The 24,219-nt window shown below is 36.6% G+C and overlaps 1 protein-coding gene across 2 annotated transcripts; it reads right to left on the bottom strand.

Annotated features, from left to right (window-relative positions):
• Positions 1–14,649: 14,649 nt before the first annotated feature.
• dusp12 (dual specificity phosphatase 12) lies at positions 14,650–18,603 on the bottom strand. 2 transcript variants are annotated; one of them, XM_084120412.1, is made up of 7 exons: positions 18,568–18,603; positions 18,106–18,374; positions 15,919–16,032; positions 15,722–15,840; positions 15,477–15,564; positions 14,976–15,159; positions 14,650–14,832 (listed from the first exon to the last, which is right to left on the bottom strand). In XM_084120412.1, the coding sequence occupies exons 2-7, from the start codon at positions 18,366–18,368 to the stop codon at positions 14,683–14,685; spliced, it is 918 nt and encodes a 305-aa protein (XP_083976538.1). In that variant the 5' UTR covers positions 18,369–18,374; positions 18,568–18,603; the 3' UTR covers positions 14,650–14,682. The 2 variants fall into 2 exon arrangements, with proteins under 2 accessions (XP_083976538.1, XP_083976539.1); XM_084120413.1 differs by lacking the exon at positions 18,568–18,603 and having other exon boundaries at positions 18,106–18,468.
• Positions 18,604–24,219: the final 5,616 nt, after the last annotated feature.

Raw genomic sequence — 24,219 nt, 5'->3', positions numbered from 1 at the left:
GGCACATTTCAGCCCTTTATCTGAAACCAGATGTGTAGAGACTGAACAGGAAGGGGTCTGGGACAGTCCCCTGAGGGGCTTCTGTGCTACTGACCATTCAGTCAGCCTTACATAAAAACCTGTTTCATGTGATGAACAGTTTTTCTAAAATACAGTGTATCAGTAGGGATGTTTTATCTGGAACTGGGAAACATTTCAGGTTAGACAGAAGATGGATAATGCAAATTACATGTATAACCTTCAGTCATCCGCGGGGTAGTTAAAATGGAAAGATGATTCACTGTTCTGCATGACAGCACAAAACAAATGAGTAAAACCAAAGTAACTACATTGATTCAATTTTTCCATAACTCCAATGCTTCTACAGTCAATTGCTTGTTACAGCAGCTCCAGTGTCCATTTAATTAAGGAATAAAATAAATAACTAAATTCATAGTGTCTCAAGGGAATCACGTAAAGGCTGATTCTCTCCACATTTGCTCTTGCCTGTTTTTCATTTTTCCACATACCGTTTTTAAGACATTAATACTTTTATTCAGCAAGGATGCATTCAGTTGATCAAAAGTGAAATGATATTTCTGTTTCAAATAAATTATGTTCTTCTGAACTTTCTATTTGATCAAAGAATCCTGAAAATGACCCTTCATATGATGTTTGATGATATTGATAAAAAAAAAAAAGGTACTTGAGCAGCAAAAAAACATATAGGAATATGTGACACTGAAGACTGGAGTAATGATGATGAAAATTCAGCTTTGCCATCACAGGAATTAATTACATTTTAAAATATATTAAAATAGAAAATAGAAATAAAACTGTAATTTTATTTCACTGTGCAGTCTGCATTGCGTCCCACTACTCTATTTGCCTCCCTCCCCAATGGTTGGGGCTTAAACTACAGACCATTATCCCCTTGGGATGGGGGTTCTATTATTAATGAAGCCTGGTGATGAGAGTTGTCATGGGAAGAATGCCAGCGTACCATTCCCCTCTTTTACCTCCCTCTCATGTTTTAAACAGGAGTTTCAGGTAGGGCTAATGGCTTCCTTCCTGTCATATTCTTCCTTAAGGGTGATACAAGGTAAATGTTACTGTGTTGGGGAGTCCGCAATCTCCATTCCCAATCATGGTTGGGCTTCAAGTAGGGATGTACGTTCTCCCTTTGGGTTGTTTGGTAGTATGAGTACTCACGTATGTTCCTCGACAGTTTTCAGGCTCCACCAGCCCGTCTCCTCACACTTGCCTGGTTACTATCCTAACCAAAGATAAGGCGGGAGTACTTAGGGTTTGGGCCAAAATACAGAGCTCGGAGCCCTCTTCTCGAACAGCATGCCAAATAGGCATACTACTTATCTGATTATTTGTAAGGGTGAACTCATGAATAGCCTTTTTTCCAGGGTTTTGAGGCTAAGACCTGTCTGGACTTCCAAAGTCAGAAGTTTTAGGGGTTATTCCCTAAACCCCTGTGGAGACTGGCTTAGGGAGCAGATCCACTGTGCATCTCTTGCACAAGTCACATGGGATGTACCCTGGTGTTGACATGCACTTTTTTGACTCAGAGTCAATTAAGTGCTATGCTCACTCTGTTTGTGCATGCTCACAGCCTAGTGGGGCAGGTATTTCTTCATCGTGGTGTCGTAGGTATTGCACCCCCTTTTGCGCCAACACCTAGATCTCCTTCAGACAAACAAGTTGATGACGTGCGACTCCTTTTATACTCTTGGGCTGCCGTCTGCCAATGATTATTGGCGTTTGTTTACACATGCTCAGACATCGGTCATGCTGATGACGCGGCGTCTCATTCTCCTTCACATCGAACTGTGTTGCATTTGCAACCTGAGACGTTACTGTCCGATAATAAAGATACTCAAGTCTCTAAATATAATTATATTTATATTATTATTTGCATTATTAAATCTAAAACTCATTGTAAGTCAGGGCACATACGGGTGCAGCTGAATCAACACACGGTCACTGATCTGCAGAAATCAGGCCTCATCACATCCAGGATTTCCACTGACATTCCATGACCCTCTCAGGACTCTCCCGTTACACAGAAGAGGGGGATTCTTCCGTCTGCAGCCGCTGGAGAATGATGTGAAGTGAGAACCACAGTGTGTGTGGGGTGATTAATGAAGTCACGACAGGTGGAGGAAAGGACTCCCATGTAGAGAAGAGGAAGAGTGGGAATTCTCCAGTCTGATGATTGTCTGCCATAGAAAGCTTTAATAGTCTGTTTAAAATGAGGCACAATCTATCTGATAGAAGTGAAAGAGTTCTGCTGGCCAGCTGTGTGACACGTCACTGGTATCTACTGCCTGAATGCATGATTTTGCTAGCTATATATTACTGTTATGTTCCTGCTGGGGCACATGAAAATGGTTACCACGGATGGGAGTGTTTTTCAAACTTGTCTGTGATATGAAGAACCACATGTGCATAAGATTTTTTCTTTCTGCTCCTGCCCTCATCCAAAAAGCAATGTTTATGCTGATTTACAAAACTCCTTAAGTAAGAAACGAGAGAAACTCTCCAAGCCTGTACTTTACAGAGCATTTCATTGAGCTCATGTGGTGTTACAGTTGAGGACAAATAAAACTAATAGCTATAAAATATTCATTAAAATAATTTACAGGGCAAACTTTACACCTGTAAACTACAGAGAATTCAAATGACACAGATTAATTTCCAACAAATTAGTGGAAAGCCTGCATGAGTTAAGAATGCAGTAAATGTCAGATGTGTAATTCACACAACAAAGTTGACGTTTCATACAGTTGGCAAAAAAAAAAATACATAAATGCACGCCTGTGACTGTTGTGAATAGCTTAAACAAGAACTTACATCACTCAGGGTATCCGTTCATGTAGAAATCATTTTTACCAATTAAATCTACCATATATATATATATAAAATTATCTATTTTAATGCTAAAATAACAGTGGCTGTTTATGCAACTGGACTTCCTTGCACCAAAGTCTAATAAAAAGTCGATTTTAATTATTACAGTTCAACGATTTTTATGGATTTTCACATAAGTTAATAAGTGGTTTTGACAGATCAGCTCTGCTTTTATCTGTCTATTTATCACAAATGAACATTTATACTGGTATTCTTTTTGTATTTTGCTTAGCATACACTATAGGCAATAAGGAGTTTGAAAGGAACTGCTGTTATAAACTTTTGATTTGTATATAAGGCAGAAAGAGAATCATAAAACAAGGCCAAAAGGCTTTGCTGTAGTTCTGAGAACATTATGCGCTGAGATGAGACTGACAGATGATGTCATTACACAACAGAGTGATCTGTTTACTTCTGCTTGACAGCATGCTTATATATTCTCTGGTGTGCAGAGAGCTGCTTACATGCTCTGAACAGGCCTACAAAAACACATCAAAATAATAAAGGGTTCCTAAGAAAAATGAGTCCAAAAGTAAGTGGACCAGTATAACCACACTTCTGTGTGTGGTTTCTTGAACAATACAGTTAACAGGGAAGAATTTACACCGAGACCTCTTGCAGCCATTTCCACTGTTAAATTTAGCTCCACTGTTGACAAATCAAACAAGTGTGGCTTTGAACAATATATCTCATTGTTATAATGAATAAACTTGAACTGTTTACCAAAAAAAAAAAATCACTATTAAGTTTAACCTGAAGGAGTTTGGGGATGAAAAAGAGAGAGAAAAGCAACAAGCCAAGGTGAACTTGTGACTTAAAAATTGCTATCATTGAGATTCCTGTACAGTATGTATGAAGGTCTGCGGTGGCTGTGGAGTAATTTTGTGCCGTCGGGGAGCAGCTCTACAGCAGAAGGGCTGCCAAAACTAGAAAGCTGGGTCATAACTCAGTGAGAGACTCACATTGGTTATATAAGCAGGTCCTGCTCTTAATGTGTTCTGCACACTCCACTTCTCCATCACCCACGTTCACACAGACCAACTGCATTACAATCTTCATATGTCACCTCGATGCTCACTAAACGCACCACAGAGAATTAGCATGCAGAGACTTACCCAATCTATCTATCTATCTATCTATCTATCTATCTATCTATCTATCTATCTATCTATCTATCTATCTATCTATCTATCTATCTATCTATCTATCTATCTATCTTACATTTTGATCATATGAGCTAAAAGTGTATTTGGAGATGTGTAAGCTGTCTATACAGGGGTACCATAAGTCAGGCCCCGTCTGGTGTTTCCTGCTCTGTTTTAGATGAGCGTGAGGTCCAGCAGATGTATGCTGTTATCCAGACTGTCTGTGTCCTGAGCATTTGAGGAGCAGTTGCTCTCCAGTGTAGTGAGGGGTGTAGTTGCAGAGAAAACCCACCAGAGAAATGAATGTACAGACAAAAATGACCTTCAACTTACTCAAGTAAAATTCCACATATCCTGTGGAAAAATACAGTTTGCGTCCCAGTCCAGTTTGTTAGGATAAAGCCAATAGATGAGTGGTAAGCAACAGTACATCAATATAATATCAGTTATATCACAATCGGCAACATTGAGCAAAAAGGGCCCATTAGTTAACGATAGTTGATGCATTAACTATTCAATTAATCTAAAACATATCATATCAAGAAATCAAATATTTCCCTACTATATAGTATCTGAAAAACAGTACGCCAAAAGGGTAGTACGTCCGAATTTCATTCATACTACCCATATTCAATATAGAGTATACTTTTTACGGTAAATCTAAATTCAAATGTAGTTCCTAGACAGTACGGACGCAGCATAGGCTATGTCCCTACAATAACAGACCAACGTGTAAAATTCTTGGATGTATTTTAAAGAGTCTATATGCCGTAAACTTCACACACTTTTGAAAATCCAGCGTTTAGTTGATCATGATAAGGCAGCGCTCATTGTCACAGTTGTAAACACAACGGCTTTCTTCTTCCATAAGGGAGTCTTCCATCACAGTGGCTTTGTTTCCAGGCGGACCATTAAAGAACATGACACACGTCTCCCAGAAATCCTGGAGAATTCAATTCAGATGAAGACTTTGAAAATCTCAGGTTCAGCCAACGGTCCATGGGTCTGAAGCTTAGACTATGTACATATAGACAGAAGTCAAATGACTGACCTTTGGCTTTGAAGTAATCAAAAACACTCTTCTATTTTACTGGGGTACTTAACAAAATTTCTAATGGCAAACTCTGCCAGGTTTTGTTAATAAGCAAATACTTGGCAGTCAGCGAAGAGAGCCAAACAACAGCACTTGCCGATCAGCAGCACAGCCAGGAAAAGCTTACAGTATATTCGTTTTCTCATTGTAGTTTATTTAACAAACATTGGAGATGGATTGGAATGGAAGTGGCAGCTTGGGTTCGATTGAGCACTTTGGTTCTAAATATAAGCGCGTTTGTTTCATTGAGCCGGCCCTGGTTGACGTCTCAGCGTTCCGAGAAGCCTCAGTGCATGGAAAGTCGGAGCAGCCCACAGCACCGGTGGGCCAACTTTCCAGAGCATCCATCAAAAAGTGCTGTTTCAAAGGTGGCTTTTCCACACATTTGTGAGAAGAAAGAAATGAAAATATGACTTAACTCAAGCAGTTTGTTCACGGAACAATGGACGACATGCAGCATTGAGCATCTCTCATTCATTCACATCACGACTGGAGCAGACTATCAAGAAACCAAAGTCAGACTTGCTTGGACTTCTCTCAGGGTTTCCACTCTTTCATTCCATTAGCATTAACATTGCTGGCACAGGACCCCCGGAAATCTGCCATTTGAAATCTGCCGTATTTCGCTCATGGAACTACAGATGTTTTTGAGCAAATCACCTGAGCTGCCATGTGACCAGTCACTCTGGAGCAGCATGAAAGTTACATCATGATAATGTTAATTGGTGGATGGTGGCATCATAAGAACACACAGACCCAAACTATACACTAGAAAATTTCCTGAGATGTGACATCAAAGGCAGAAAACAAGGAAAAATAGTGATTCCAAGTCACTGACATATGTCATTCAAAAGCCTGAGGAGGCCAGTCATTTACCAAACTTACATTTAACGGAAAGGTGAAAAAGTGGCATCTACATCTGAGCTTATACTTCATCTTTCCACGAGGAGACAGCGAGTAAAGCGGCACCTGAGGCTTCTCATTTCCAGGACACACATATTCCATCACTGGACTAGTAATGAGACTTCCACGACACAAATCGGCACAAAGCCAAATGATTTTGTCTCATTATAACAGCAGAAACAACTTAAATTACTCTGTCTTACTCCGTAAAGACATCATTAGAAACTATGAAGGGTCTATTTTAAAGAAAATAAACAGGATGCCGCTTTCTGCCGTCCTAGTTTCTTTTCTGTGAAGTTTGTGGAGCGTCACTAAAATGAATCAAAACTTGTCACAGTTTTTTCTTTCGTTTTGTTAACCTGAAAGTTAAAGTTAAATATACTTAATAATATTTAAATATATTTGAAGTTAAATATATTTATAAGTAAAAAAAAATCATTCTGTTTTTCTCCATTTACAGAAGCACTGCAGGTGTGTGATGACAATGTGAATTTGCATGTTGTTTTTTATATTGCTATTTGCACATGTAAAATTGAACAAAACAAATGGGTTACAGACACTTATCCATTCTAATCAGGAAAATATATAGCTTATAATGTAAATCAACGAGATCTTATAACAGTAAAGCAGACTACGTACTGTACATAAAATGTATATAAATATCAGTTGTCACTCTACATATTCCAATCATTTTTCTTAGTGAGATTATTTTTAAATGCATAGTTTTATGATCAAAGCTCTGTAGTTTTTTGTGGAGGACAAAAATATAATGCAATACAATACAATGAGGATAGAGAGATGTACAAATAAACATTCCTTAAGATGTATAATATTTCAATATAATAATTTAAAAAAAGATGTATAGATAAATTAAACCTAAGTTGCTTCAGTCCAGTAAGTGTACATCCAGAAATATTACAATATAAAAGTTATCCTTGCGTTTACTTTATAAATATCAGTAAAGACTTAACAGCCAAAAAGTGTAACATTTTACGTCCAAGGTGGACATTTTACTATTATAACGAAATTATAATAAAATTTTACTAAAATTATAATTAAAAACTATCAATCAGAGAGCAGAAGGCATGTAGAAGATACAACAGGTTTTCCAGCATTGTTTTAATCATGTTGATCATTTAGAGGCCTTAGAAATTTGCAGAAATACGATACAGTTGGCTTTAAAGAGTTAAGAGCCCTCTGAAACAGAATCGGACAATAAAAAACATGTACAATTATATAATCATATATTAACAAGTTGTTTAAAAAAAAAAAAAAAAAAAAGTCAGAAAACATGGCCTTTTTTGTGGATATTTCAGTAATTCTAGCATTTTCCATGAATGTAAAACTGTATTACTGCACCCTTTTCTTTGGGACAGGTAGCTCAATGGCTTGTGAAAGGAGGAAATGTAACACCAGCTCTCACTGTTCCACAATGTTCTCTATGTCATCTGGTTGTCAAGCCTCATTACAACAATCAGGTTGCATTAAAACCTTCTTGGGGTGCGTTTCCCGAAAGCATCGTTGGCCAACTATGGTCGCAAGTTCATCGCAATGTCCATTGAACTCTATTGGTAACGAGGGAACTTGCGACCATAGCTGGCTAACGATGCTCTCGGGAAACGCACCCCTGGCTAGCTATATATTGCATTGGTGATAGAATCTCAAAGGTCGTTTAAGGTTTGTTTCATGTGGTCAATGTTTTCAGTTAGGGATCTGTGCTTGATGCAAAAGACTCCTGATAACTGGTTGATTACAAGAGGCTTGAAGAATAAAGCCAAAAAAAAAAAAAAAAATCAAAATCAGCTTGTAGACTACGGCAGGAAAATGCACAGCAAGTGTGTCTGACAGGTTTCAATGATTTCACTGATTACAGAATCTGAACCTCCTGTATGATATGATGTGTGGCAGTGGACTCAACTTACAACACTCCAATGCAATCACACACATGACATGTGATGCGAGAGACTTACATGAAAATCATTTGCATTTAGAAAAAAACCCAATGGGTTTGAAGTCAAAGTAAGTTGGAAATATAAGTCATGATGTCATGGATTTTATGTTAGCATTTTCCATTCTCCAAACTGACCCTGAAAACTGTGTGGCCAGACAGCAGCTAAATGTCATGCAGCTGGTTAATGCAACCGTCTATATTTTGCAAAGTCTTTACTTTGCACAAGTGTCAGAATATCAGAGTGAAACCAGAAATTTTGTTAATCGACAAACTACTATCGTCCTACTAACACGTGGTATGACAAGTTCCAGAGTTCTATTCTATGGAACATGCATGTAGCAGTGCTGTATAGACCTTATGCACCAGAGAAACGAGGGCGCCGCCATCTTTAGAATATTGTCTTTTAACTTCCGTTTTTGCGGTCGCTCTGTATATTTCTATAGCGCTGCTGTCCAGGAGTAATTAGCTTTTTAAGTGGATTTACTTAATGTGAAGTTAACGAAAGTTATCATGAGGACTGTAATGATTAAAGTAGATGTCTTAACAAATGTCAGTCGACCGGGAAGATTTTAAAACGAGCCGTTCATTAATAAACACGCAAAATCGCCGTGAAAATACAGACCGGAAGTCAAAAGACAACGAGCGCAGCGCTGAAAAGGGGCGAGGCTACATAAGGTCTATATCAGAGCCATAGAGAGATGGCTCTGGTCTATATGTATGAATAAAACACCACTATTGACCAATCAGAATCAAGGACTGGAAACTAACTGTTTTATAATAAAGCCCAACACATGTGCAGTGATTCACGTTCCAGCTGCTGCCATCCACTGTAGGCTACTGCACAGCTGAGAAAAACAACACCTAGCAAACAGTTGCAGCTGCGGCAATGGAAAGAATGACATGCAAACATTAAATAATTACCACAGCCTGTCGAAAAATAATTCGATGCAAACAAGCATTATAGCTGTCAAATAAACTGTGGAATAATGAGGTAATTTGATGCATTACTTAACTGGTTATCTAATACAGTCAAGTAAGGTAAAGAGAAATCACTAGATGGTGGGCAGAGTATGTGAGCAGTGTGAAAGTGGAAAAATTACAATGTGTTCCTGCTGCATATTAAAATAACTATATTACTGTATATAAATATTGGAAATAAAATGTATATAGGCTACCATTTATAAGTTTGGGGTCGGTAAGATTTATGATTTTAAAAGAAGTCTCTTATGCTCACCAAGGCTGCATTTACTTGATAAAAAATACAGTAAAACAGTAATATTGTGAAATATTATGAAAAGTTATTTAAAATAAATATTAATCCATTTAAATGTCATTTATTCCTGTGATTGCAAATCTGAATTTTTCTTCAGTGTCACATGATCCCTCAGAAATCACTCTGATGCTGACATGCTGCTCAAGAAACATTTCTTTTTATTATCAATGTTGATGAATAGAACGTTTAAAACAACAGCATTTATTTATTAAAATCATTTGTAACAATGTACATTTCTTTGAAAACAAAATCATGTATATATAGAAGTCAAATCTGCATGCAAATTTTATATGGAGTGAACTCTGAGAGGGGTTTCTCTCAACAGTGAATGGGGAGCAACAAAGGAACGGGAAATGGAAAACCCAGAGCGGAATGATTACACAACACTTTGGGAGGGGAGGACAAATTGCCGGTGCTCCACTTTACTCAAATGCTTTTGTGCGGAGGAGAGAAAGAAAAGGACTTAAACATTCAATTCTGTCCAAGCATTGGTCTATAGAATAAACCACATGATTAGCGCTTTAGTGGTCCCCACTCTCCTGTCCATAAATACGTGAAAAAGTCACAAGAGAATGTCCTCAATGTCCTTGTGCAGCAGAAAACCCTCAGTCAGCTCATCTTCAGACCTGCTCTAGGGTCAGTTTGTGTAGGCCATCTAATAGCTTTGGCTTTATAGCAGTTTAGGTTCCAACCACAATGTTGTATTTGGTTTCCAAAGAAACCTTTTTAAATCTGGGAGCACGGCCATCTGTGAGGTCTGTAGGGGGAAAAAAAACGTTTCTGGAAATGGAATAAAGGACTGATATGTATGAGGAAAAATCCTGAGCGATCATGCTCAGCAAAAAACCTAATAAGGTTCCTGTCTTCATCTTTGCCATACTGACAAAGATGGAGACAGGAAACGTATTCTTCTGCTAATACTTTTGTAAACACAGAGATGAACAAAACTAAAGAATATATGCTGTCCAAATCGTAATTGCATTTTAAATGCTAATTTGAGGTTGTGCAAGATTGCAGCTCTTTTTGTTTCCTCTTTGCTCTGCTTACTGAGCAAAACCTTTTAAGCAACCACTCCTCAATTGAACACACTTTTGCAAAACCTCACACATATCCTCTTCTGGAGAGCCTGAGGCTCTCCAATGACCTGAAATGACCAATGACACAAGATCATTTTTACGGGATGTCTCTTTAGCCATTTAAACAAATGCCAAATAGCTAAATATTTAGACATAACTGCACTTTAAAAGGGGTGAAAGAGTTTTAAAGACCACCCTAAAGAACCCCTTTTTACACATGCATTCAGAATGATTTGGAAACTGAATCATTATTAATATACTGTAGTAGCACAATAACTAACTAAACAGAGCCAAGATTTGTGTCAGAAGAAAATCCTTTCTTTAGAAGAGAGATTTAATTCTGGGCTTTGACTTCTACCTCCCCAATAACCACAGCAACAAATCTGCCTTTCAAAGACTAAGATTCTGTAAATTCTGAGAGCTTTTCCACTGACCGCATCCTCCATTAAAGATCAAACAGTCCTTAATAAAAACTAGACTGGACTATAAGATTAACAAGCCAAGTAAACATCCAATACAAAAGGCAAAAATACACAAAAGCCTGCACGTTTCACTCAAATTACATGAATGAGTATTAGTTGAGTGTAACTGGTGAATTTTTATATAATATTTGCATACATAAACACATGTATACAAAAAACCCTAATAGTTCATGTTTAAAAAGAAGCTTCTTGTTGCAGATCATGCTAAAGATAGAGGCAACGGATCAACTGTACAATATGTGCATTGATTCAGTTTTCTGCAGCTGCTATGTGGCCACTTACAGTATGTGTTTAGATAGCAACATAGTGTCGGCCCAGATCCGGCCCACATCTGGTACATGTGGATTCCACACGGCCCAGATGTGGGCCGGATCTGGGCCGCCACTATGTTGCTGTCAGGGGATGAAAGAGTTATATCAATGCTGTGGAGACGTGGCATGAAGAGGTCAATCCCCCTGAAATCAATTAAAACTAGTCCAAGGTTGTTTCAGTTAAGACTGTGTCAATCATGTAGACATGCCATGTTTTTGATTCAGACTGCAAAGGAGAGCTGGCTCTAGACACATGGGCAAAATTAAATCTGCTTAGACATATTTGAGAATCAGATCTCCTCTAGTTTAGCTGGATAATCGGATTAGAAAATCAACATCATAACATTTAACATGTTAAAGGAATACACTGCTAATTCAAAATGCAAGATTGGCTCAAAGGAATAATTCAACCAAAAATGAAAATTCAGTCACTTACTCACTCTCAAGAGTTTCTTTGTTCTGTTGAACACAGATGATTTTTTGAAGAATGTGAGTAACCAAACATTTTGTGGTCCCCATTGACTTCCATAATATAAACATAGTACTATGGAAGTCAATGGGAACTAGAAACTGTTTGGTTACCAACATTGTTCAAATTATCGTGTGTGTGTGTGTGTGTGTGTGTTTTATTTAACCAAAAACTGATTTAAAGCAGTCTAGATCTCTGAAGAAGACCAATTTAGCAGTTAAGTCCATCCATGTGCTCAACATCTGATCCATAGACATCTGTGGTTTGCTACTGCTGTTACGCAAATGCATTCACTTCATAGATCTGCAGGAAATAGCAGGGAAACTGTCTCCTGCTTGTTTGTGTTGCTACACGGCCTCATCTGATCTGAGAAAAATAAATACGTGTCTTGCATGTTAATTATTTTCAAATGTGGAACTACATAATGACTTGCAAGTCATTACATTTGCAAGACAAGTTGAATTAACATTTTGATTACTTTTGAAAATGCTAACATCTAGAAAAACAACCATTGTTTATTGATCTATTGATTTAAAAAAAAAAGAGAGTCTTAACACTGATACACAAAGCAATAAAGGCAAACTACACTATTTCTGTTCAGTCTTACACACTCAACTGATAGCAATTTCACAGTTTAGGCAATACTGCCTGTTCCATTTCGGCATCTTTTCTCATTTCCAGATGTATGGCATGCCTGTAAAAAACGGTTATTTACACTAACTACTCTTGAAATGAAAGAATAAACAAAAACTGTGTATTTTAGGCCAAAATGCTACTTTTGAAAAGGTCAAGACTGTCACACACAGCTTAAGTGGGTCTCTGAACCAATCAGATGTCTAGCATTTCCACACCTCCATCTCAGCTCTAACCAAGACCATGACTGCAACATCAGAGGTGGGTTGACCAAACACACTTTCCTGGTATCTCCTTTATATGTGATCTGTGTACCACATAATATATAGCCTATTCCAGCCAAAACTTTTATTTAGCATTACACTGATATTTAATGTTCCTGAAAAAGCAAAAACAACTGCATATATTGTGTTAGTTAATATCATTTTGAGGAGATACATTTAGTTTCCCCAGCTCCTCTATTCCTGAAACCCTGCTCCTCTCTCAACTGATGTCATCTCTCTTGCGCAAATACACCGCGGGCGACTCTTCACACTTCACAGAAAGAGTTCAGGTCATTACATAGAGGATATGACCCTCATAAACACAACAGGATTTCACAACTCAATGCCATAACCACCCACAGTGAAATGCAGACTCTCTCAATAAACATCATACAAACATGCGCTGGGGGTCAAGAGGAAACTACATGCCCATGAATCTGAATTAGTGCTACATATCATACAAATACAAAGTACATGATGACAATTTACGGGTCAAATTCTAAGGCAGCATTACATTTTTTTTGTAATTTCTCATTTTGTGAGAAGCAGATTTAGCAAGTCAGGAGCCAGGTTTGTTATATAGTCCTCATACATCTAGTACTTCTTAACCAAATCAAAGTGTCTCACATTTCCATTAAATGATGATCATCTGTCATCTATAGTGCAGGTGTAACCAAGAATTCTTAGTCCTTATTCTCCACTATTTTGAATAGCACTCAAAATATAGTCCAAAGCAATTGCTCAGTACTAGTTATTTGTCGCCACCTACTGGATAGAAAACCCACTTTGCAATGTAAGATCTTTGTTCATTTATGAATGCAAAAGTTAATCCAAATAAAAATTTAATTACTGGTTAAATTAACCATACATACATCATTAAACTGGTCAAAAGTGACAGTAAAGGCATTTATAGAAAATAATTTAATTTCTAATAAATGCAGCTGTTTTAAACTTCATATTAATCAAAGAATCCTGGACAAATGATAATAATAATAGTTTCTCGAGCACCAAATCATCATATTAGAATGATGTGACACTGAAGTCTGGATAAATTATGCTGAAAATTCAGCTTTACCATCACAGGATTACATTTTTTACATTTTAAAATACATTAAAATAGAAAAGTTATTTTAAATTTTAATTTCACAATATTTTTGTTTTTACTGTTGATCAGTGTTGGGTGTAACTAATTACTAAGTAATTAGTTACTGTAATTTAATTACTTTTCCCTCGAAAAAGTAAAGTAAGGGATTACTCTTAATTTTTCTGTAATTTAATTAGTTACTTCTGATGTAATTGAACTAAATACTGTGTATAGACCAATCCGATCACACAGTAATTTGTATGCATTTTATGAGGTGGCTAAATCGTACGACCATCGACTTCCATAGTAGGAAAAAAATATACTATGGAAGTCAATGGTACCAAAAACTGTCTGGTTACTGACATTCTTCTAAATATCTTCCTTTCTGTTCAGCAGAAGAAAGAAATTCATACAGGTTTGAAACAACGTGAGGGTGAGTAAATTATGACAGAATTTTCATTTTAGAGCGGAGTATCCCTTTAAATAAGGGAGACGCACAAAATGTGCAGAGCAGTGGAACCACTGGTATAAACTAGAACAATTCTATATAAAACAATAGTGGGTTTAACATCAAAATGTATTGTATGATGTTAAAAAGTATGTTTATTATGTAACCTTCTCCCTTTAAATTGTTTGGTCAGTTTAAGCATAATTAGTGCAATTTTATAGTATTTATTTGATAGAATTAAAACAGTTTCATGTCTATCCTTTTGAGGTTGATATGGGGTTTAGAAAGTAATTAGTAATAAGTAATTAAATACTTTTTAGAGAGAGTAATTAGTACAGTAATCTAATTACACTATTGAAGAGGTCATTTTAGAGTAACTTACCCAACACTGCTGTTGATCAAATAAATGCAACACTGGTGAGCATAACTTTTTTTATAAAGGCCCCAAACTTTTGAATGGTAGTGTAGATAAAATAACTTGTATAAAACTTGTATATCAAAACATTTAAGCAAAGTTACAATCAAAGTAAAGCACAAGGCTTTTTACATGGTATTTCAGATATATGAAATGTTTTTATGTATTATTTCAATTTAAAACACTAACAATGACAAAAATATCGGAGCATACAATACAGATCTTTATTTGCAGGTCATCTGAGTGCAGATATACTGATGTGTTTGATTTCATCCACTCTGTTCTTGTGCATCTGGAAGGCCGGTGTCACCCAGCGCCCACACGAACACTGTTCACCGTACCAGTTAAACGAGCCCAGCTTTGAGCTGCACTTGGGACACAAAAGCTACAAGAGAGATTGTACAAAAGCTTTTACTTTGAAATATATTAAAAACACCAACAAAGAAAAAAGCTAATGGACATACAGGAACACCGTTTGATAATTCTATTTAATTGTGTGTCCAGACGTGTGAAGCAGTCAGGTACTACCTGTCCATCCATAACACCTAGTAAGGCCTGCTCCATCCATTGCACCGGCTCTATAAAGAAGGATGTGCACTGTCTCTGATCTTCAGCTGTAAGGCTCACTATCCTCGTCTTCTTATGAGAGAACGAAGAGGCTCCTTCTCCCACACAGTGACTGAGAATGCTGGAGTGACGGAAAAGTGTGCGTCTGTTGGGAACGAAAGAAAACAGCAGGTTAAGACACTCTAGTTGGTGAACATGCTTTCACAAAAGTACAACTTTGTTGATCCAGGAACAACATTCCAATCAACCAATCAGATTTGAGGTTTACAGTTTATGTCAAGTTTAGGCTTTATAACCAGGGTTAGGTGTTTCCACATCAGTGTTATTCATCTATCATTTCCCTCTGATATTAGGGATACCTTATGAGTAGGGGTAGGTTTAGGGTTAAAACTACATTTTCGGACAGGAATGTTGTTCCAGGATCAACATAATATGTTGTGTATAAACAAAATATAAATTTACCTGCACTTTCTACATCTGTATACAGCTTCTGCATTCTGGGTTTGTGCAGGGTCAACAGCGAAGACTTCTTTTGGCACATTTTGGAGCTCTGAATTGATCAAAATACATGACTTTAATACAGGCCCTGGTAAGTTTCTTTCATTACTGTATTTAATAAATATATAGAACATTTAACTATGGGTGTATAAAGTTGAAATTAACACATATTTACCAAATATATTAAGCGAGTTTAAGTATTTCCATACCTGGATATTTCTCTGTAATTTTCTTCAATCTAAACTGTTTGTATAAGGGATTTGTGGTATCTACTTTACAGTCCATTAATTCATAGAGTGCCAGCTGGTCCAGAAATTCTTCATTCATTCTGAGAAAATGAGCGTTCTTCAATGATAATGCTCTTCACAAACGAGTCATCACAGGATAAATAATGAAAAACACTCACTTAACATCTGGTTTTAAGTTTTGGAGTTTAGAATATGCATCATGTAGATTCAGGTGTTGTGTTTTCATCAGGTAAGCAGTCACCACAGCAGCACTTCTGCTTTGCCCAACATGGCTGCAAACAAACAAACAAATAAATATCAAGGGAAAGAAGTTGAATTCCAGTTTCTTTAAATAAAATAGCAATAGAAAAATTATATATAATATTTATAAATATATTTAATAAAATATTTTATATATATATATATATATATATATATATATATATATATATATATATATATAAAAATTAGAAAAGACACTTGTAACACTTTCTTACACTATCTATCTCTATCTCTATCCACTATCTATGAGCATGATGTAAGAATCTTGCTCCGTCAGCAGAACATCAGGAAGGCGGCGGGGCCTGACGGCGTAATGACTGCCACTCTAAGACACTGTGCTGATCAATTAACATCTGTCCTCACTTTAATCTTTAACTGGTCTCTCCAACTTGGTATTGTGCCTGCTTGTTTTAAATCTGCTGTGATCATTCCAGTTCCAAATAAAAATAGAATCTCGTGTCTTAATGATTATAGGCCCGTGGCCTTAACTTCTGTCATTATGAAAGTGTTTGAGCGTTTGATATGTAAACACCTGTCCAGTATTTCACTTGACCCCCACCAATTTGCTTATAGAGCAAATAGGAGTGTTGATGATGCAGTTTCACTCTGTTTGCATTCTATTCTTCAACATCTGGAGTTAAAATCTACATATGTACGTGTCCTCTTTGTGGACTTTAGCTCTGCGTTCAACACCATCGTTCCTGTGAAGCTGATTAACACTCTACAGGAGCTAGGTGTTAGAACATCACTTTGCAAATGGATTTTCAACTTTCTATGCGATAGGAAGCAGGTGGTTAAAATGGGTGATTACGTCTCACAGTCAAAGTTTTTGAACACTGGCGCCCCTCAGGGCTGCGTCCTTTCCCCACTTCTGTACTCTTTATACACACAATTCTGTCAATCACACACCAGTTCAGTTTTATTGTTTAAGTTTGCTGACGATACCTCTGTAGTTGGTCTTATTACTAACGGAGATGAGTCTGACTACCGCAGAGAAGTGGAGGGGCTGGTGAAATGGTGCGAAAGCTTTAACTTGACACTTAACATCTCAAAAACCAAGGAACTGGTAGTGGATTTTAGAAGGACCCCTAGTCCCCTCCCTACGCTCTCCATTAATGGGGTGGAGGTGGAGAGGGTCACTTCCTTCCAGTTCCTTGGGACCACAATCCAGGAATCCTTATCATGGGAGCTCAACACTAATATTAAGATCAGTAAAGCTCACCAGCGACTCCACTTTCTGCAGCAGCTCAAAAAGTTTAGAGTCAGCCGAGTTGCCATGACCCACTTTTATAGGTCAACTATTGAAAGCGTGCTCACTTTTTCCATGCTTGTCTGGTTCGGTCACACAACCGCTCAGGACAAGGATGGAAAGAGTAGTACGCAGAGCATCAAAAATTATAGGCTGTAGCCTCCCTTCACTTTTCTCCACCAGAATAATCAGAAAGGCTAAAAACATCATAGCGGACCACTCTCACCCTGCTCACCATCTCTTTAATCTCCTCCCATCAGGAAGAAGATATAGGAGCATTAAGACTTCCACATCACGTTTCAGAGACAGCACTTACCCTCTGGCTATCAGATATCTGAATTTGCACTGATTGCTAGCAGCACTTTATCAACTGTATGCACTGTGCACTTTCTTTGCCGAGGGGTATTGTCTTTTTTAATGTCTGCGGGGTTTTGGTCTAATGTCCTACTGTTTGCTGGGTATTGTTGGTGAACATTGTCTGTTTTTTTGTTTTTTTTGTACTTATGATGTCTGTCTTTTAGGTTATTTACGTCTGAGAGTTGTACCAAGACAAATTCCTATCAACTTGTTGACATGGCAATAAATTTATTGAATTGAATTGAATTACAACTTGCATACCTATGAATAAACATTATGCTAAATAGATCAGTTGTTCATATATATATATATATATATATATATATATATATATATAAATGAAAATAGAACATGTTACTTTATTAACATCAATTTATTCCATTTGTGAATATCACTAACTAATGCACTGTTATGTATTATTAGGCTATATACTGTAATGAATTTTAATCATTAAAGTTTTGTAAATGATTAAACGTACCAATGCACAAGAACTGCTGGTGATTTGGACTCATCTTGTGTGCTGAGAGCGTCACATATAAAGCTGACACAGTCATCCAGTCTGCTCAGGAGATCTGTGGACGCATCATCCAGAGCTCGGACAAATTTCGTGTGGAATCCAGACACAGCAGGTTCCTCTGAGTCAACGCTGAGTATGTGTGTTACACCGGCGTCTGTCAGGCTCTGAGCATCCTTCACATCGGACACAGATCCGATGTAGAGTCCAGCCTCCACTCCTATCATGGTTTACTGGGTAAACACAACAACACTTTTCACATCAATATGCACGGAGAGTGTAACTTCTTAGCTACATGTCTGTTAATAACTGCTAAATTTTTTTATATAAATTCATAAGAGAGTAGATTTTATTCATTCAAATGGATTTAGCCCGCAGTTTTTCTAATGGTGACTTTAATGTAAACATCAACGCTACTGAACTCACGTGTTACTTGCTGTCAAGATGGAGGTCCAGTAAAATAAAAAAGTCCGTGGGAAACAAAAAGAACTTGTTAGTTCCGGACAGAACTCTGTTATATTATGGCTTCACGATGCCTCTAGATGGCGTTAATAGGAAATAAATACTCCGTTGACATGGCAATATTGAAAAACGTGGTATGATTAGTTTAGCTAAGTCTTGTCATTCCTGTCTTTGCTATTTATTTAGGTAAAAAAAAAAATTACAAAAAAACAACAACAAAAAAAACATCTTCATGTTATTTTTTCATTTGTGGACTTCAGCTGAGTTTGTAATCATTTAGGTAGCTTCTGGGGACATTTTTCTTTTAAACTATAGTTAAACATAGGCATAGGCTAATTGACATTAGCCAATTACATTTTTAAAAAAGACTCCTAAGTCAGAAACACTCTTACAAACTTAAAATTGATCTACAGTCTGCTCTGTTTTTAGGGAAAAAAAACCAACAACTAAAAAGTATGTTCAGCCAGAAGTTCCTCGAGAACACATGCTTGATTTATTGTCACTGCCGTTACTAAAGCAAGCAGTTTAAAACAGAATTTATAGAGCTGTACCTTAGGCTACAATATTGCCAGCTCAGGGAACTGTGCTGTATTAGATTTTATTTGAGCTTTGAATCTTCTTTGCATCCTATCGAGTTCCCATGGTGTGTTCTGTATTTCTGTCCTTTTGGAAGGCTTTCGGCTGTCCTGCATATCCTTAATGAAATCCAACACTATGACATTTAAACAGGAGTGAAGGAGTTCAGTCCACTGCACCTCATGTCAGACACATGTCTTTTTCAATTACATAAATGGCTGCTCATCTAGCCTATAACATAAAGCATTAACAAATTGTCTTAGTCATTCATGAAAATTGCGTCTTTTCTCAGAAACTGACTGACATATGGCATATGATGGGGTCTTGATGGACACAAAAACAAGTCACTGTCCCATTACAGAGCAGACGCCTGTGCTTTAATCTGACTGGTCCTCTCAGGACAAGTCCAACTTAGCCTCATATGGTCCCTCAGAATCCCTGTCCAGCCTGTTGCACGTATGTCTTTCTTGGAATGCACAGCATTATCACATGAATCCCCAATCAGCAGAAACACACACATTGTTCTATTTTTTCTTTTGTAAGCAACTGTCATAGGATGATTAGGGTTATTGATTTTGATAAGAACATTAGAAGTTTGCAGTCTAGACCCACAAAGGCAGATTTAGGATTAAGAGCTGTGCAAGGACTGATGCTTCCTATGAACATCTGTGTGGACCTTCTCCTGCACTCTTTGTGATTGCTTGAGACATTAAGAGTTCTTCATTTGCTCTTGCAACAGGACATTTTAGATAGGAAATGATTAGTACAGATCATTGTCAGAAGTTCCTCTTTGACTCAACATTTTCCATGAAATGTCATTTACACTCAATGACTCTTCTAGAAGAAAAAAAAAAGGCACATACAAATGCATATTGCATTTACATAAATATTTATGCATTTATATTTCTCACATACTAGTATTCATGATCATAGTTAGGCCAAGAGACCAGCTTTAGTTTTGTCTTCTAGGTTTCACACGTTGTCCTTTGTCAGAACAGGTTTTCTTTTTCTCAGTAAAAACCAATTCTGTGAAGATCTGGAAAGACTGTTGAAATCTGGACTATTTCTCATTTCAGCCAAAGATCTGCTGCTCTGTGTTGTAGCTGGTCTCTTGGGCTTTCTTACATTAGGCTTTCTGGTCAGTTTGACTTTATATTTTCCAGTTGTTAATTTACTTAAAATGTATGTCCATTCTCAGAACTAACTTAGCATTTCTGTATGTATATATATATATATATATACATACAGAAATGAGAAATAGTCCATATATAGGACATGCATTCGTACATGCATACATACAGTACCGTCCAAGAGTTTGGAAACATTATGTTTTTGTAATATTTTTTTAAATTAGTCTCTTATGCTCACCAAGGCTGCATTTATTTGATCAAAAATATGGTAAACACAGTAATACTGTGAAATATTATTCAAATTTAAATTAACTGGGTTTTGTTGTAATATATTTTAAAATGTAATTTATTCCTGTGATGGTAAAGCTGAATTTCCAGCAACATTACTCCAGTCTTCAGTGTCACATGATCATTCAGAAATCATTCTAAAATGCTGATTTGCTGCTCGAGAAACATTTCTTATTATTATTATCAATGTTGAAAAACATTTTTGTGTAATCTGTGATTGACTTTTTTCAGGATTCTTTGATGAATAGAAGGTTAAAAAACACTATTTATACTTTTTTTTGTAAAATGTATTAATTTAAAAAATGTCTTTAATGTCTTTTTTTATCAATTTAATGTGCGTTTGCTGAATAAAAGTATCTGTTTCTCTCTCTCTCTCTCTCTCTCTCTCTCTCTCTCTCTCTTATAATCTTACTTACTGAATGGCAGTGTATCATGATTTCCCAAAAATAACAAAAAAAAACCCTGCTAAAACTGTTTTCAACACTGATAATAATATCTAAATAATGATTTCTGAAGGATCATGTGACACTGAAGACTGGAGTAATGATGCTGGAAATTCAGCTTTACCATTACAGGAATAAATCATATTTTAAAATATATTACAACAGTAACCAGTTAATATAAATTGTAATAATATTTCACAGTATTACTGTTTTTTTTTTTTTTTATCAAATAAATGCTTAAAAAAACCTTAATGTTTCCAAACTTTTGACCGGTAGTATATATACAGTATATATATAATTTATAAATCCCCGCGAGGAAGTTAGTTTGGTCCATTGTTTAATCATTTCAAACATTTAAAAAGTGTGCTACTGTATATTTATTTAAAATAAATTACAGTTAAACAATGTCAGGTAATGCAAAGATTTGTGGCTGAAGTGTCCAAATATTTTTTGTGGTCACTGTACGTACAATACAACTTCCTCTCTATAGCCTACACTACCTTTCCTCAGATGCACCTGGCCTTGGCAGCCTGCTTGAATCCTCCCTGCAGAGCTCGTGATTGTTATTCATTCAAATGACTCTAGCAGAGCTGAAGCAGAACGCATCAGAACATTAGTTCTCCTCAGCTGGCAGCCCAAGACGTGTGTGTTCTTGAGGCACAATTGATTTTGCCCTGTTGCTTCCTCTTTAAAGTTCACTCAGGGTAGCCCTACTTCAGCTGTTTCTATTTCGGTGCTTCAAGAAACGAGAGCTTCATTGCCAAGTGTGTTCCTGCATTTGCCTATGTTGATTCATTAAACCATTGTGTAATATATTTTTTGATCGCTGTGTTCTTTCCTCATTTCTATTTATATGCATTTTTGAACACGTTACTGACACTGGAGAAAGTGTCCCATGATCACGCTGACAGAACTTTCACTTCACATTTACAAAATGTTGTAGTTCTTTTCTGTAATTATAGTTCTGTTTCATTATTATGCTCATGTTTTCCATAGTTTGGGAAAAAATTCTTTATCTCTATAGGCTATGTTAGTTTCAATCAATCAATCAATCAATCAATCAATCAATCAATAAATCAATCAATCCATCCATTTCAATTCAAGTTAAATTTGATTAAAAACCAACAAATTCAAGACCAGAAGCCAAAATCAAGACCAGAGAAACTCATCCGAGTCATCGGATTCGGACAAGCACTCTTTACTTTAAACCTTTAACCTCTATTTTGAAATACCTATTCATTTGCCGGTTTTACAATGGTTTCCCCAAATACACTTCCCTTGATATATATTTTATAGTTACTCCTCTTTTGTGTTCCTGCATGTTGGCTTAAGTTTAGCACCGATGTGTTGATCAGTATGTCACGGGTCACGTCCCATGAGCTCCTCTGTCATTCGGCTTGAGTAAGATTTATGACGCACATCCTGTGGCGAAAGAGTAGCAAGACGCCTCTTGTGAGGTAATGCTGGCAGTCCTTTCTGGAGGTCAGCTCCAGCTCTCTTGCTTAAGTCTTTCTCTCGCTTGGTCACAAAGCATTTGGAGGAAATTTGATATTATGCCTCTCTGTGGATTAACTTCCAATAAAGTTTAACCCAGTTTTCGATAAAGTCAAATTCATCTAATAACTCCTTTGAAGTGCGAAGTGTTTGGCTTTTCTTGTCTTACACGTTCTTGAGTGGCTGAATGTGATCATTACTATCATGTACACAAATAAGTTAGTGTGCAACAACATTAAGGTCCCTCATTAGACGTCTGAAGGCCAGAGTTAACCAGTAAAAGCAATAAAATATAGTGATTAACGTTTTTTTTATATATATATATATATATATATATATATATATATATATATATATATATATATATATATACACTGTTAGAAAGTTCTTGTAATTTTACAGGAAATTCCTGGCTAATAGTTGCCGTAAATTTACTGTAAACAGTATACAGGACTGTTATTGTAATACTTCTACAGTGTAGTTACAACAAAATTACAGGACTGTCCATAAATTTCCCATCATGCATTTGTATTTACAATAAAAACATGAATACAATATGTTGTTGTAAATTTTATTGTAAAAATTACATCAATTTCTAACAGTGTATATATATATATATATATATAGCTGTGAACCAAATTAATAAGTATAAAATTCAAGAAGTTTGCGATCATGGTTTTTATGCAATACAGCACACAAATTTTAAAGCAGTATTGCTGTATTTTGTGATTTGTCGAATTGGTCTGCAGAAGAGGTTTCACACCCAAAAGTTGCAGCATGTTTTGCCTTTGTGCTCAGAGATTAATGACCTGTGAGATTGATGGCGTGGTTGAAGCCAGTGAGGTTTCACTGTGTGTGTGTGTGTGTGTGTGTGTGTGTGTGTGTGTGTGTGTGTGTGTGTGTGTGTGTGTGTGTGTGAATGGGTGTGGTTTGTGTATAGGGACTGATTAAAACATGGTGGGGCTCTGTTAATGAGTGTTTGACAGATGGAGAACCACCCCCCAAACACACACACACACACAATCTATTTGATACAATCAGTTGAGCAAAGAGGAAGGTTGTTTCTCAAACAGGTTTTCAATTCACTCTATCAGATAAAAAAAAAGCTGAATATTATTACAAACAGGCATATGTCTAACAGTTTAACGGAATATTCTTGGTTTAATACAAGTTAAGCTCAACTGACAGGACTTGTGGCATAATGTTGATTACCACATAAGTATATTTTTACTTTACCTCAAAAAGTAAACATCTGGGCCCGTATTCATAAAGATTCTAAGAATCCTCTCAGAAAACTCTTAATTTAGCTTAAAAACTTTTACGTAGGAGTCTTAGCTTAAGAGCAATTCGGGACCGATCTGAGAGCAACTCTGAGTAAGGAAAAGACAAAAACTTTTATCTTAGTGAGGAGGCGGGGTTGACCCCGTTGCTATGTATGACACTATATTTTGACGACTGTGATTGGTTGGTTGACCAAGAAGGAAAAAAAGAGTGATTTTAAGTATAGGGTCTATTCTAAGCCTTCACTTTGAAATTACATGCGTAATTTTTCCTATTTGACCGTTCTCACACACACACATTATATATGTGTATATAAATCCTTTTTTTTTTATTTACCATGCTGTTAATTTCCTATAAGGTATTTGATTGGCTTAGAATGATAAAAAATTGTTCCACTTTTTCCA

The sequence above is a fragment of the Abramis brama genome (genome assembly GCF_963993115.1).
Source record: "Abramis brama genome assembly, chromosome: 7".
NCBI lineage: Eukaryota > Metazoa > Chordata > Actinopteri > Cypriniformes > Leuciscidae > Abramis > Abramis brama.
Note: the sequence above shows the minus strand (reverse complement) of the source record. Positions and strands in the feature narration are given on the sequence as shown.

Bases quoted from the DNA above. Each gene is read 5' to 3' on its own strand.
- dusp12 (XM_084120412.1), bottom strand. From the start codon at position 18,368: ATGATAGGAGTGGAGGCTGGACTCTACATCGGATCTGTGTCCGATGTG. The intron at 16,033-18,105 runs GTACGTTTAATC...GTTTGTTTGCAG, and splicing joins CCAGCAGTTCTTGTGCATTG to CCATGTTGGGCAAAGCAGAA. The intron at 15,160-15,476 runs GTAAATTTATAT...CGTTCCCAACAG, and splicing joins TACAGATGTAGAAAGTGCAG to ACGCACACTTTTCCGTCACT.